Here is a 16848-nt window from a genome sequence, read left to right as displayed (position 1 = left end):
TTTTGTTTTCTTAGCCCCGGGAAAACTCGTACATGTATGTCAATATCCAGTAATAGTTTTAAATATATTAAATAGTACCTGCATTGCTTCTTGTTTTATCTTTGTTCTAAGGTTAAAAAAAAAGTCAGTAAATTATTCTTTTTAAAAATACTTTTTAGGTACTTCCCTTTTTAGAGCACATTCTGAATCGTACCCATACCATTCATTATATAGGAGAGAAAACTTTAAAATTATCTAAGAGAGAAAATTAAGCATGTTGAATACATAGCATAGAATGAATTAAGAACTTGGACTCTAGATTTGAAACTAGATCCCATTGCTTACTTTGTGTATGATACCGGGAAAGGTACTTAATCCCTTTCAGCCTCAATATCTTCGCCTGTAGAATTTGGCTAAGAAAAGTACCTAGTTTAAGGGTTGTTAGGTGTGAATGTAACGTTCTTAGTCAAGTCTCTTATATATGTGATTGTCCAATAAATGTTTGTTGTTTTATCTGTTTTTTGTGTGTGTGTGTGTGTGTTCTGATAGCTCATGCGAGCTGGGATATTACTTTATTTCTTTCATGAAGTGTGAAGTTCAATAATAGTAGCTTGAATTTACTGCTCAGAAAGTGCTAAAGGTGGTTGCTTCTGCTACCTTTTTAAACTTTGAGGATGTATTTATAGCAGTGGGCAGAGACCTCAGTTTCCATGTTGCCTCTGTAAATACTGGACAGGTGGCAACCTTCTTGCTTTCATTAAAGTGTTTGCTCACTTGAGATAAATTACCTCTTCCAGGTGTCCAAATGGTAAGCCTGCAAGAGATCATTTACCTCAAACAGGGGAGAATGTTACTTCCATCGAAGGGCTGGGCTATCAATCATTATGGAAATGGACTAAAGAACTCTTTAGATAGCTCAACATTTCCTATGTCTGGTCCAGACTGAATTTCTCAAGATAGAAACAAATGTGCTGATTTGCCTGGAAATATCTCTGAATAAATATAGTAGATAGATATGAATAGAATGTTCATACATTTTGTTACACATTCCCTCTATAACTGAATCATAATTATCTGGAAGATGGATGACCCAAGTATACGTGCCCCTGCTATTACTATTCAGAAGTTTCTTTTCATTGTTAGAATTAACTTTGTGGAGGTCATAGCAACTCTTTTAGGTAAAACTCAGAAATCTGGGTTGTGTTTAGTGTAGCAATGAGGTTTCACACTTAGGAAGTTCAAAGCAATAAGTAAAGATATTTCTGTTAATAAGTAGTCATTGGTATGTATTTTGAAATAAAGGTTTTATTGAATCCTGAAGAATAATAAAGTAAGTATTCCTACTTTAGGTGTGGTCTGTGGACCAGTAGCATCGGTATTCATGGGGAATGTGTTGGAAATGTATGATCTCAGACTCCACTCCAGAGCTATTCAGTCAGATTCTATATTTTTGTAAGGTTCTCAGATAAATTATAGGCACAATGAAGTTTGAGAAAAAGTAACTTAGAGGACTTTGTCAGTTACCTAACTTCACTTCTATTTGAAATTGAAACAAGTATGCATCATTTTTGGTATTTCAGTTACAAGTGTCTCTTTGGGGGGACCCACATTTAATTTATCAGATTTTCTTCTGTTTTGTGATTTTCTTTTATATTACTACCTTTGCATGTTCCCATATTTTTTCACACATTTTGTTATCAAAAATTTCAGGTGCATAGGAAAGTTGAAAGAATTTTACAGTGAGCTGATATTTTCTTTTTAAATTAAAATTTATTTGCCTGTCATAATTTTTAAGAGCAGTTTCGAATGGATAATTTATCATTGGAAGCGTCCATGACTATGTGAAATTCCAGTGTCACAACTTTCATAGGATATATTTGTGAATAATGTTATTAAAATAGTATGTGAAATAAAAATTATTTTAAGAACTTTTGATACAATTATTGACATAAAAAATTATGATGGGTGTTACCTAAACCTATTGTGGTAATTATTTCACACTCTATGTAAATTAAATCATCATGTTGTATGTCTTAAACTTATACAGTGACATATGTCAATGTTTTCTTGATAAAACTGGGGAAAAAACCCCAGCATGAAGTGACTTAAGTTCCTTCTATATTCATAGCATCAGTTTTTTCACCCATTCAATAAGTACTTACTGAGCATCTATTTCAGCAAAATTTGCTGTCTTCTAATCATTCCCCCAAATATTATTTGTCCAAGTTGAGGTATGTTTTTGGGTTGTCCTGTTATTGGGCATGTATTTCTTTAGTATTGTTTATAAATAATACAGATAGAAACAAGAGCTATTGATTCTTAATCAGTGTTAAAGGTTTCCCATCCCTATTGCCTAACATGGTATCTTTCTATGCGAGCTACTCTGTGTGCAGGTTGTCCAGATCACCCATACATGTGTACAAACTTGGATGCACACAGACACACAGTTTCACATGAAGGAATCACACAGTCATGCCTCATTGTAATTTTTTTCTATTCCATGGACAATTAAATACATTTCCATGTCAATAAAGGAGGTATACCTTATTGATTGTATTTGGCCACATGCCACCCCATTGTTTATATGTATTGTAGCTGACTCTGAATTCTCCATTGGTGGATATTGGTGTCTTTTCTTAAAATTATCCATGATTTTAAGCAATACTGTAATGAATTGTGATGCAATTAACATGTTTGTGCAAAAACAATTTATGTTTGCACAGTTATTTCCTCGGCTAAATGCTTGAGAAATGAGTTTGCATATTTTACATTTGGAAAGAATCACCAGTGGGGCTTTCATGAAAGTTGTCTTGCCTCACATTCCAATGAACAGTACCAAGAGAGATGGATTCCCCATAATGCCTTTGGGCACATTAAATTTTGACAGTCTTCCTCATCTTTATTAATTTGAAAGGCAAAAGAAACTATATTATTACTTATTTGCATTTTTATTGTTAGGTTGCAGTTTTTTTCATTTGTTCTACATTTATTCCTACTCTTTTACAATTATCTCATTATGTTCATATATGGGGATATGTGTTTGTTTCTTATGGAGTTATAAGAACTTGTGTATCACATGCATTAACACTTTGCTCTGTATCATCTAAATAATTTTTTATGTCAATAATTTTGCAGTTTGTATTTTGGTTTTGTGTATTTTAATTTTTATATAGTTAAATTATTAAATATTTACTTTGTGCTTTTTCTGTTGGTGATTGACTTAGAAAGGTTAGTCTTACCTTAAGGTTGAATTGCTCATATTTTAGTCTAGTATTTTCTTTTTTTTAAATTTAATTTTAGTTTTTCAGTGTTCCAAGATTCATTGTTCATACACCACACCCAGTGTTCCATGCAATATAGTCTAGTAGTTTCAATTTTTATGTTAAATCTTGGATTTATCTGGAGTTATTTTTGGTTTAAGTAATGAGGAAATTATTAAGATTTATTTTTGTCCAGATGATCAGCTCATTGCAATACTTTTCAATTCAGTCACCATAATGACATTAGACATGTCATTTAGCGTATCTTAAACTACTGTTAATATGTTCTTGGATGTATCTGCTGTCTCTCTGGTCTATTCCATTATTTTTCCTTTCTCTTCTATTTTTCTTTTTTAAGATCTTATTTATTTATTTGAGAGAAAGAGGATGAGAGAGAGAGAGAGCATGAGTGAGGGGAGGTTTGGAGGGAGAAGCAGACTCCCCGCTGAGAGGGGGGCCTGACACGGGGCTTGATCCTGGGACTCCAAGATCATGACCTGAGCCGAAGGCAGTTTGCTTAACCAACTGAGCCACCCAGGTATCCCTCCCTATCTCTTCTAAAACCAGTATCATGCTACTCTTTTCATATGTACATCTTGACATTTTAAAATATGGTTAAGATAAATTCTGTCATTATTATTATTTTTTGACATATATAGAGAGAGTACAAGTAGGCAGAGGAGCAGGCAGAGGGAGAGGGAGAAACAGACTCTCCACTGAGCAGGGATCCTGATGCGGGGCTTGATCCCAGGACCCTGAGATCATGACCTGAGCCAAAGGCAGCAGCCTAACCAACTGGGCCACCCAGGCGCCTCCTGTCATTGCTTTTGCTTATAATATTTTGAGCTATTTTCATAGTTTTGTTGTTGTTGTTGTTGCTGTTGTTTGTTTTGTTTTGTTTTTTAGTTAGAACATTGCTTTGTAGCAAACATCTTGCCATACTGATTGCCTTCCATGTTTGAAAATAATGTCCATATTCGTATTTCCCAAATTATTAGCGGTTTGGAGACAGAAACATTATTTTTGGTTTAAGATTGTGATGTGTTGGTGCCACTTGAAAAGAGTTGCATATAAAAGGGTTAACAGTGAAAAGTCTTCCTGCAAAAGTAAGCAGGGATCAGATCATGTAGGGCCTTAGCAAAATCGAGTCAGATCCTCAACCAATTGTGCCACCCAGGGGCCCCTTGATTTGTGTTTTAGAAGACACTTTGTCTATGGTGGAGGATGAGTTGAAGAAGAGAAAGACTGAGGAGGGGAGACTCTAGCAAGAAAACAGATGAGATACAGTCATGATCACAGAGAACGTTGACTAGACTGGAGAAGTATTCAGGATGGGATGTGGGGAGATGGTAAGGGAGATGAAGATGTCAAGGATGACAAAATATTCCCAAGTCTGTGGAGTCGAGTTCAAATGTAAGGCATTAGCATTACTCATAATTAACATTTTTTATTTTTGTATTATATTAGTCATTGTTATTAGTATTATACTCATGAGCAACATTATGATTAAATTAAATAGTTATGTATTACATATGTACTAATTAAATCATTACTTGTGAATCCCCGTTTTCGTTAAAGGAGTGTTTCTCAATCTTTCTAAGTGTGAGGACTCCATTTTGATAAGAAGACATACTGTCGACTGCTCTCTTCCCACATGAGAGTTCTATTTTTAGTAGCAGTTGACTTTGATAATGTTTTAAAGGACTTTTAATTTTATTACCCACAACATCATGGTCATATATTATTCATGCTGTATAATTTTTTAGGGCTAAATAAAAATCAAGATGGCAGTGGTTGCTTTAGTTAAAAGTGATGAAACCCTTGAAACAATTCTTCAGCCTCCCCTATCCCTGCCCTAAGATCTGTCACTCAAAGGTTTAAATTACTGGTCAAAACAATTCTTTAGGAATTTGTTTTAAATATTTTAACCTTAAATGTATGATATTGCTTTTGCTATTGGAAAAAGTCCAGTAGGGTCTTCTTCTTTCTCAAAAAACACATGCTATTAAATAGAGGGAAAGTGATTAACAAATGTATTTTACATAAACAGAAATTTGTTAAATGTAGCAAACATTTAAACAGTTTAGACAAGTGTAGATATGAGAAATTTCAGTGTCCTTACTTTTATCTCTTATTTCTTATCATTATACAAATAATTCTACCACTATGTCACTAGAGGATTGTTTTTTTTGTTTCTTCATTTATTTAGTGTGGAATTTATCCACATATATACTATATATACTATATATATATATACTATACTCTATAATGTAAAGTATGTTACAAAAACACTTCTCACTCATCAGAGCATAAATTATTTTAGTGTTCTTTCTGTAATTCCTTGAGAGTTAGCAATCAGGAATGCCTCTTTCCCATTTCTTCAAAATTCAGAAGAATGCCCTGTAGAATTATATTGTCACTCAATTTCACCTTTCAGAGTGGTTAGTGCCCACACAAATTTGTTTCTGTGATTTAGTAAAAAACTGCTACTCATTAATAAACTAATTATAGTTGATTTTTTGCTTTTAAAGTCTCTTTGTGAAAATTTTGGTACTTTGATATACCTGAAAATTTCCTAAAATGATGAGCCACTATCTTGTTTATTTAGAAAGAATAACTTTTGGGGCACCTGGATGGCTAAGTTGGTTAAGCATCTGCCTTTGGCTGAGGTCATGATTCCGGTGTCTCGGGATCAGGTCCGCATTGGGCTCCTTATTCAGTGGGGAGCCTGCTTCTCCCTCTGCCTGCGGCTCCCCCTGGTAGTTGCCCCTCTCTCTCTGACAAATAAATAAATTTTAAAAATCTTTAAAAAAACATAAAAAATAAAAAATAACTTTTGACATACCATTAAAAAATTAAATTTTTCTTGGTATTTTAATCTTATTTGAATTCAGTTAATTAACATATAGTGTATTATTATTTTCAGAGTTCAGTTATTCATCAGTTGCATGTAACACCCAGTGCTCATCATTATCACATGCCCTCCTTAATGCCTATCACCCAATTACCCCATTCCCCTACCCACCTCTCCTCAGCAACCCTCAATTTGTTTCCTATAATTGAGAGTCTCGTATGGTTTGTCTCCTTCTCTGATTTCATCTTGTTTTATTTTTCTTTCCCTTCCCCAATGATCCTCTGTTTTATTTCTTAAATTCCAATATGAGGGAAATCATATGATAAGTTTCTTTCTCTGACTGACTTATTTCACTCAGCATAATATGCTCTAGTTCCAACCATGTTACTGCATATGGTAAGATTTCATCCTTTTTGATAGCTGAGTAAAATGCCTTTGTGTGTGTGTGTGTGATATCACACACCACATCTTCCTTATCCATTCATCTGTTGATAGACGTCTGGGTTCTTTCCATAGTTTGGCTATTGTGGACATTGCTGCTATAAACATCTGGATGCATGTGCCCCTTCAGATCACAACGTTTGTATCCTTTGGGTAAATACCTAGTGGTGCAATTCCTGGCTCGTAGGGTAGCTCTATTTTCAATTTTTTTGCAGAACCTCCATACTGTTTTTCAGAATGGCTGTACCAGTTTACATTCACACTGACTGTGTAGGAGGGTTCCTCTTTTTCTGCATTCTCTCCAACATTTTTCATTTCCTGACTTGTTAATTTTAGCCATCCTGATTGGTGTGAATGACTGGTATCTCACTGCAGTTTTGGTTTGTATTTCCCTGATGCCGAGTGATTTGGAGCATTTTTTCATGTGTCTCCTGGCCATTTGTATGTCTTCTTTGGAGAAATTGTCTGTTCGTGCCTTCTGCCCATTTCTGTTTTTTTTTTTTTTTTGTGGAGGGGGTGCTGTTGAATTTGTCAAGTTCTTTATAGATTTTGGATACTAGCCCTTTACCTGATATGTCATTTGCAAGTATCTTCTCCCATTCCATAGGTTGTCTTTTAGTTTTGTTGACTATTTCTTTTGCTGTGCAGTTATTTATTTATTTATTTTTTTAAATCTTGATGAAGTCCCAATAGTTCACTTTTGTTTTTGTTTCCCTTGCCTTTGGAGATGTGTCTAACAAGAAGTTGCTGTGGCCAAGGTCATAGAGGTTGCTGCCTGTGTTCTCTTCTAGGATTTTGATGGATGCCTGTCTCACATTTAGATCTTTCATCCATTTTGAGTCTATTTTGTCTGTGGTGTTAAGGAAATGGTCCAATTTCATTGTTCTGCAAGTGGCTGTCCAATTTTATAACACCATTTGTTGAAGAGACTGTATTTTTCTCTTTTGGATCGTCTTTCCTACTTTGTTGAAGAGTAGTTGACCATGGAGTTGAGGTTTCATTTCTGGGCTCTCTATTGTGTTCCATTGATCTATGTGTCTTTCTTGGTATTATTGAATGCATCCTTATGTTCAGCATGTTTCAGCTGCTATGGAAGTAAAATGAAGTATAATTAATCCAATAAACACATACAAATATGCATATATGTTAGGCTGGCCCAGGGCAAATACAGGGTTTACTGAGATAACAAAAGACACAGTTAAGGAGTTGCAAGCCAATTAAGAAACTGGGAATACATATATTAGGCACTGGAATGATGTATAATATTGCATGTTATAGTTAATATAACTTTTACTGTTTATTTTTTTCAATAGTGACCCATTAAACACTAGTTTAATTCTTTAAATCACTGCTCTATATAAGTGGTATGTGAAGCACTGCACCCTTTTTTATTCATGACTTATTTAAAGAATTGATTGTTAACAAAGAAACTATGTATTTTAATTATACTTCATATACCTTCCATCAATGGGATCCTTAGAGAATAGGTTTATGAGAGGCATAAAGAATTAAATTTGTATCACCTTTTATTGTTAAAAGTCAATGCATCAATAACTGATAGAAATAAATTCCACATGAGGGGTATTATGCTTTTATCCAATTTATAATTTTTATTTTATGTATAACTTTTAGGCAGTTCTGGCTTCCAAAATCTGATTGCTGCGTACATTTTTTAAAAAAGTTTTATTTACTTATTTGAGAGAGAGAGAAAGAGAGAGTGCATGCTAGCAGAGGGAGGGAGAAAGAGAATCTCCAGCAGACTCCCTGCTGAGTGCTGAGCTCAACACAGGGCTCAGTCTCATACCTGGAGATCACGACCTGAGCCAAAATGAAGGTCTGATGCTTAACCGACTGAGCCACCCATGACTGCTGAATAATTTAAAAATTTATCTTTCCTTTTATCCACTGAGGAATAAAGAAATAAAAGAAGCCTCACATTTTTGAACACCGGGCCTCTGTGAGATTGTTCTTTCTGACTTAGAAAAACACTGATTAATCACCTTCTCAGCCAATATTGTTCTTTAATGTTGAACCATATGCATTCTTAGAATTATAAAACATTTTTCTATTGGACAAAACTGGCCAAATATCTTTTTTTGTGTTTATGATATAAAGACAAAATTTAAATTAATTCCACCAGCAGAGGCTCTTGCAATGTAGAATGGTATACTACTGAATTTAAATAATCTCTCCACGCTTGTCATTTTACACAGATAGTATCATAAAACAAGTAATGACAGATTAAGACCTGCCTAGCAGAGGGAAAACTAAATTACACGACTTTTATTAAGGCATAAATAAACCCATTAACCATTATCTGGAATACCAATTAGTAGAAAGTGCACTGACAATTTTATTTATCAACATTAAACACAATTATTAATTACAGACCTGATGAATCTAGCAGCAAGCAGGCCATGGTGGATATGCGGGGACCTTAAGTCCATTATGTGAGAGGGATGATTACCAAAGTCCTGTGGGGAAATAAGTAATTGTCGTTGTAAAATTTTAATTGCCTTAGAATAAGGCAAATTATATTTTCTTGTCTGAGAATATAAATAGTATGACATTAAGGTAACAAGCTTCAGTAGTTGTAAATAGAAAATGAATTTATGTTAGGTTTGAAAACAAAGCAAAGAGTGATGATGAATTTTTGGTGTCATAGTGTTCAGTGTAAATGATATAATGTAAATACATGCAGATTTTCTTTACATATGTTGTTTAGTGGGTGAGCTGTTTTCTGCATTCCTTTTTGTCCTAGTGAAAATTAATGTGGGAGGGGGCTTTCTGAATGAATCACTAGAGGTGAATGGGAATTATATAACTGAAAAAAACATTTTAATTGGGTTGCTATTGGCAGGGAACAGAGAACATTCACATCTTTTCTGCCTCTTTTTTCTTTTTTTTTTCCCCTGAAGATCCAAATTCCAGAATCTGTGGACATTTACTCATAGGTGCAGCCAAGAGTTCTTTTGCAAAACTCATGGATAAAGTTAGTCTGGCAATGGAGAGTACACCTGTACACAGTGGCAGGAGTATTACTTACATAGAAAAAGATTCTCTGGTTCAACGGCTGGCTCGTGGACTTCATAAAGTAAACACGCTGGCCCTGAAGTATGGTCTCCGTGGCCATGTGCCCATTTTGGTATGTATGCAATTTCATTAAATAGTGACTTTAGAATTGTAAACTTAACTCTGAATCACACTCACTTGTAGTTTAAATTAGTTGTGCATGAATGTATTTAGATTAGATTTCATGTCGTCTTTAATGCAGTACATAAAAGAACTTCCAAGTAAGTGTCTAAAATATCCAAATACAAAAGTTCTGGCGTGAGTTGTGAATTTACTATTTTCTAGATATAGGCTGCCACAGAATGCTGTGAGACATAAACAAATGTCAGTTCCCTTTCCTAGCCATTAGATTATTTATTTTCTTTGGCTGTTGATTTTATATCAGCCACATTATTGGTCACATACAAAATAAAGCTTTCACCTCTGAGTGTCAGTTACAGCAAGTATCTTTCTCTGTATAATCCAGGATACATTAAAGTTGGTAAAGTGGCCATGGCTGCTGATTTATTAGTAAACATGTAGTTCCTATTTGTAAAATTGCTCTTGATTAACAACAGAAAAGCACGGCGTCATTACAGAAGCAAATACTTGGATTTACACAAAGACTGCACGCGGCGGAAGTGGAGCGCCGCTCACTGCGCTTGGAGGTCACAGAATTCAAACGCAGCGTGAATGAGATGAAAAAGGAGCTTGACAAAGCCCAGGGTCTCCAGATGCAGTTAAATGAATTTAAGCAGTCTGTAAGTATGTGTGATTTATAATACTGTGGCTCTATACTTCTGATAGATATATACACACAAACACATAGCCACGTGCATATGATACACATACATAGACATATTTATGATCCATATATCTATATATTTGTTTTAACTTTTTATTGTTTTTTTTGGAATAATTCAGAGTCCCATTAATAGAATTTCTTCTTCTTCCGAAAACCTCCCTTCTAAAATTCCCCAGTAATACTGCATCATATAAGTCAAAGTTGCTGAGCAACTAGATCCTAAATGTTCTCATTGCAAGAAGGAATGATAATTATGTCATGTGATAGGGGTGTTACCTAAAGCAATGGTAGTAATCATATTGTGATATATAAGTGTATCAAATCAACAGGTTGTACACCTTACATTTAAATCGTGTTCTATCACAATGATATCCCCCCAAACCAGAAGTTAATACCAGATGCTTAAAGGAATACTAATTCTCTGTCAGCAGAACTCATAGCCCTGTTAAAATATATACTCTGGCTGAAAGTGTAGAAAAAGAGGAAATTATATTTTAGGATAGATTAACTGCTTTAGCAAACAAACCCCCAAATGTATAAAAGAAAAATAATAAAATACTTCTCCCAATTGAGGAACCTGATGTTTGGAATGGGAGGTGGGATGTCCTCTCTTTTCCTTTTATACTATGTTGAGTAAACTAGATTATCTCATTTGAAATAAAATTGCTTTTCCAAAGAAATGTTCAGTCTGACTTCTGTCGAACTCATGTATTATTTAAGAAAACAGGAGGTAGTTGAGAAAAGACAGCCTGGATACCAAATAACATTAAGTCAAGATCAGAATGTATAAATCTATGAAGCACAGTAAAATGGAACTATCCGCATACTCCATTGGCCACCTGGGTTAGTCAGTAGCACTGCTGTTCTCAGTGTGAATATAGGAACATACGGTTACCCTGAAACTTCAGAACTGTGTCCAACTGATGATAGCTAATATAAATACAAATACAAAATTTGTTTCCTAAATCCAGCAGTAGGCTACTTGTACGTTCAACTTCAGTTTAAATGGCTAATTTGGAATTTACAGTTTTAACATTTGTGGAAAGAGAGTGGCAGATAGCAGTTTAGTTACTAATCCTATGATAATGTAAATTACTAATGTTAATTATTATTTCAAGTAGCTATGCCTTGAAAGGGCCAAAAGTTCTTATAAATTAGTCAGGTTAAGTAATTGTGAATTACCCTTCTGATTGGAGATAAGTAATAGTTTTCTTGTCAGTGAATGTCTAAAGACACCAGTTTTTGCCTCACTTTCTTAGTTTTTTGTTCAGAGAAACTAAAATTATAGAGCTGCCTCAATATTTTTTATTATAAAAATAATATGTAATAAAAATTAAAAAAAGTGTAAAGAAAAAAGTAAAAGCACTCTAATCTTACGACATATAACCAATTAACACTGAATTGTGGATGGCTTTTGTTCCCTACATTATTGTGTGTGTACATGTGCAGATGCATGCTCTTATACACAGTTGTAATTTAGAATGATTTTCATGTACAATATGCAAAACATGCATACAAATGTTAATGTTTACTTATAGTTCTAGAAGCATTTTCTTGTGTCAGTTATTAATTCCATTTTAGGTAATTGAATACTGTTCTATAATATGGATATATCAAAATCTGTTTGACATAGTCTCCTGTTAATAGATACTTCTTTTTTTTTCCAGTTTTCTTTTGTGAGTATATTTAAGTCATAAAGGGTTGTTTATACTTTTAAAAGCCTGTTCCTTTGGAGTGTGTCTCTGCCTCCTTTTGATTTGCTTTTAGTTGTGTATACTAACTAAATCTGGGATGTTGAGGCCAAAATGGATGGAAACAGCTATTGATACAATTTGAGATTTAGAATATACCCAACTTTTTTTTTTTAAGGTGTAGATGGTCACGATTTTCCTGGAAATTGTTGCTTTCTGAAATATGTAAGAGGAATTCTAGGTATTCCTACAATAGGATTTCCTAGTCCCTAGCCAAGTATTAGGAAAACAAGTTAACATCTTATCTCTGATTAGTTTGGAAATAGGACTCAGTTTTTAGGATCCAGAGAGAAGGTTAGAGTTTGAAGAAAAGTTGCTAGAAGGTGACAGAATCCTCTTGTAAGAACTTTGGTTGAATAACTGACTTGGGGGAAATGCTAAGAATATATTCCAGAAGTGTTTAGTGTGAATTGCTTTCACTAAAGTATAGAAATAAAAATAGGATCAATTGGAGTAGTAATTGACGGAATGAGATTTTTATACTTTGACATACAGTTGGAAGGTGTGACATTATAAAGTGATGATTTCTAACATTTAATGACCAAATTGACCCTGTATCAGGCACTGACCCTAAACACTTCAAGGAGTTGATTCATTTAGTCCTCTTATATCAGTAGTTGTTCAAAAATTATGATTATCTTTATTTTATAAACGAGGAACATGGGACATGGAGCAGCTGAGTAACTTGCCCAGAATCACAAAGTCTTATAGTAAGTAGAATTGACAAGATTTGGACCTGCATAATCTGGTCCAAAACAAATGCTTTTAACTACTTCACTATAGCGGTTAGCATCTATATCTAGTTTTGTTAATAAAGGGTTGTTTCATTAAAAACAGAACAGATGGAAAAATGATGCTACTTTCCTCTAAAAAATGGAGAGTATACTTGCAATCCTCATCTTTCCCTGAATTCAGTCAAAGCACATAGGAGGAAGATAAAATAGCTTCTTTATAGTTGGTCTAAAATTGTAATGTAAAGGGAAACATCCTGCCTGCAAAAGCTGTTCAGTGTTTTTATTGCTTCTGAGTACTGTGTTCATCTACTGACAGTTGTTCTTGAACAGCCAACTCCCATGATTTTTTTCTCTTTTCTTTTTTTGCTTTATTGGTCCTTATAGCTGCTTTTCCACACCATTTCTTTCTTATTCTCCTTCGCTCTACTTGTTTGATCCTGTTTACTTTCTGAAGAGTGAACAGAATTGAGTCAGTCTCTGAGAGGGATAGATAGACAAGAGAGAGGCTAAAATTAGCCAAGTTTTAAGGTGAAGGAGAAATTTTGGAGGAGTGGGTGGAAGTCCTGGGAAATGATGGGCATCATGATTTATAGAGGTCAAGTGACAGGTGGTCTGATGGCGAGGAGTGATACTTTAAAACAACATAACAAATAAAAGGTAGAAGTAGTATAAAAATATCTGTTCATAAGACTGAGAAGAGCGCTGTGGCATCAGGGGAGAGAGGGATGGTAGGTAAGAGGTTGAAATGAACAGGAGTGCCCAGAGGAGGCCGTTAAAGCTGATGTTCTCGAAGTGGAGGGTTTAGCTATAATGGGACAATGTGGAGAGTAAGGCAGCTGTTAGGAGAGAGTACAAGATGAGTGTTCCTGTACATCTAAACACTGTAAAAGTATCAGAGATACATCCAATACAGGATCCTAGAGGACTCTCAGGAAATGAGGCAACTTTCTTTCCTCTGTGCTTGGGATCATTCCTGTTACCTTGTGTCGACTTAGGTAAATCATTCCCTGTCTATTTTTATGCTAGAATGTTGCTGTTGTTTATGTGATACTTTAAAATTTAATCAGTGTTGAGGAGTGTGTTACATCCACCTTTGAAAAGGCAAATAATAGTAAAAGACAGTTTCTTGTGGGAGGCAGCAGGCAAGGTACCTGTGGCCAAAGTAAAACTGAGTTAAAACTATATTATGATACAGAAAGAGCCAAGTAATAAACTTATCCTCAAACTAAGTTCTAGCAGAACGTTTCTTCTCTGCCTGAGATGCATGCTTGCTGTTGTTGGTCCATGAGGAAACTGTAGCCAGGCACATTTGTCTCATGTGGCAGAAAACTCAGAGATAAAGTCCACATTCAACTGTACTGGTTTATATATTCCAGATGCCTAGAATCAATAGGATTTTTATTCTGCTCTTCCCCTCCCCCCAAAATTAAAAAAATTTTAAATCAATTTGCTTTATATTTGTGGTTAATTATATTTACCTTCAAATCTTTTCACCAATGGAAAAGTTATCAGTCTTAAATAGACATATATATTTATATATACAGCGTGGTTAATTGACTTGTACCGTGCCTTTTAGTTTTCCATATATGTTTCTCAGGGTGCTTCCCTTGTGTGAAACATTCCCACACTTTGTTCTTCAAGATCAAGATGTCTCTTGTTGTCTGCTGTAATTAATTTTCATTTGCTTAATTGTTTTGAACAGGAGATAATACATGTGTGTCCTGCCGTGGATTCCCCACCCTTTAAGGGATGGCCCCTGGCTAGAACTGTTTAGACAGATGTATTGCTCCATTCTTGAAAGCAGTCTTTAGATTTAGATGATACTGTAAAAACTCTGCTGTATACTCTGGCGCAAAGTTTTATTTGTAGATGTTCATATAGGAATATTCTTTCACTCAACAAATATCTGCTGGGCACTACTGAATACCAGGCACTCTACTATGTGTTGGGTGAGAAAGAAGAATGAGGTCTCTGCCCAGGGGTGTTCCCATCCTTAGACATGTAGTTGGTGGCAGAGTGCAGACAGGCAGTAAAAAAGGGAAGAGTTACATGAAGTGAATTTAGATAATGATAATGACTGTAAAGAAAATAATAGAATATGGTATGGCCGTGTGCGGAGTCTGAGGAGGGGGGAAGGGATGGTCTGGTAAGGACTCTTGAAGGAGAGGTTGTTTGACCAGGGAGACATGAATAGTCATGTATGCCGAACACAGATTTTCATGTAATCACTTAAAATCATCAGCACTCGTTAAAGGCTTTAGTTCCTGCAATTGCATTCTTTATAATAAGTGCTCATGTATGAAAATGTAAACTGAGCATTATGGATTTATGTGAACTTGAAATAAGTTTCCTGAGATTTTATTTGATTAAAAATGATCACTTTGGGAATATAGCTGTTCGGCGTTAGAAACCAGAGTGATTTTTTAAATCTTGATTTGTGAGATTAAGAAAAACAAGTTGTACTTTTTTCATGTATCAGACACTTAGAAATGTGTGTGTTACAGTCTATGTTGGCAAATCAAATTCTGAAAATTAAATGATACAACCACGCAGCCAGCTTATAAGTGAATTTTTTAACCTCTTTTCAGAAATTGATCACCCATGAGAAGTTTGAAAGTGCATGTGAAGAACTGAATAATGCATTACTTCGGGAACAACAGGCCCAAATGCTACTGAACGAGCAGGCACAGCAGCTACAGGAGTTGAATTACAGACTTGAACTGCATTCCAGTGAGGAAGCTGACAAAAACCAAACTCTGGGAGAAGCTGTTAAGGTAGGACAGTATCTCTTGCGTAGTCGTTTGTTTCCTGTAGGTGTGGATCTTCCAGGGACTCATTTATATCTCCTGGCTAGGGAATAGAACCCAAGATCTTGAAATTTTATCCTGTACAAGTTCATAAGGATGGAATGAACTTGGTTCTGGGACCTCAATTCCAAGTGTCCATTCACATGTATCAAAAATGTAGAAGTAGGTTTTACTTGATAGCTGAAAACAAAGTTGTAGGGGTCTTTCCAGTAATAATTACTATTTCAAGGTTTTTTTGTTTTTCATTTAACTTCATTAACTTTAACAAGTTTTCATTTAACTTGTTTCCTCTTCTCTTTAGTTCTTTTCTTTTACTTGTTTTATGCCTCCTGGACTTTGAAACTCTACGTATCTTTTGGATTTTGAAAAGTTCTGGGGCTGGGTCTGTCTGATTCTTATAGAAGTGCGTGTCTGGGGAGGAGGATGGTTTGATTAGGAAAAGTTGTTCTCTCTGTCATATATTTGTGGCAAAACTACTTAGAAGGGAAAAGAATAAAATAGTTGTCATTTAGAAAGTTTCATTAATGGATTTAGGACTGTGGTATCTTTGGGAAATGTTGACTATAAAGTATAATAGAATTGTACTGTATGTCTTCTTTGGAAAAATGGGTATTCATGTCTTCTGTCCACTTTTAAATTGGATTATTATTTTTTGGGTGTTGAGTCTTATAAATTCTTTATCTATTTTGAATATTGATCCTTTATTAGATATGTCATCTGCAAATATCTCCTTCTGTAAGTTGTCTTGTAGTTTTGTTGATTGTTTCCTTTGCTGTGTAGAAGCATTTTATCCTGAGGTCCCAATAGTCCATTTCTGCTTTTGTTTCCCTGGCTTCAGGAGATGTATCTAGAAGGAAGTTGCTATGGCTGATGTTAAAGAGATTACTGTCTGTGTTCTCCTTTAGGATTTTTATGGTTTCAAGTCTCACATTAGGTCTTGAATCCATTTTGAATTTATTTTTCTGTTTGGAATATTCCCATTTTTAAAAAAGATATTATTTATTTGACAGAGATACCACAAGCAGGGGGAGTGTTAGAGACAGGTTGAGAAGCAGGTTTTCTCTTGAGGAAGGAGCCTGATGCAGGGCTCAATCCCAGGATGCTGAGATCATGACCTGAGCCGAAGGTCAATGCTCAACAGACTGATCTACCCACATGGCCCACAT

At 35.0% G+C, this 16848-nt stretch overlaps 1 protein-coding gene across 8 annotated transcripts in view; it reads left to right on the top strand.

Moving 5' to 3' along the window:
* CCDC171 (coiled-coil domain containing 171) overlaps window positions 1-16848 on the top strand; it is a 299073-nt gene that overhangs the window by 151543 nt on the left and 130682 nt on the right. For all 8 annotated transcript variants that reach the window (XM_059141859.1, XM_059141862.1, XM_059141860.1 and 5 more), the window contains 3 exons: window positions 9453-9679; window positions 10164-10346; window positions 15464-15649. In XM_059141859.1, the coding sequence (XP_058997842.1) occupies window positions 9453-9679; window positions 10164-10346; window positions 15464-15649 (596 nt within the window). The remainder of the gene's footprint in view (window positions 1-9452; window positions 9680-10163; window positions 10347-15463; window positions 15650-16848) is intronic.

The sequence above is a fragment of the Mustela lutreola genome, chromosome 12, assembly GCF_030435805.1.
Source record: "Mustela lutreola isolate mMusLut2 chromosome 12, mMusLut2.pri, whole genome shotgun sequence".
In the NCBI taxonomy this organism is placed as follows: domain Eukaryota; kingdom Metazoa; phylum Chordata; class Mammalia; order Carnivora; family Mustelidae; genus Mustela; species Mustela lutreola.
Note: the sequence above shows the minus strand (reverse complement) of the source record. Positions and strands in the feature narration are given on the sequence as shown.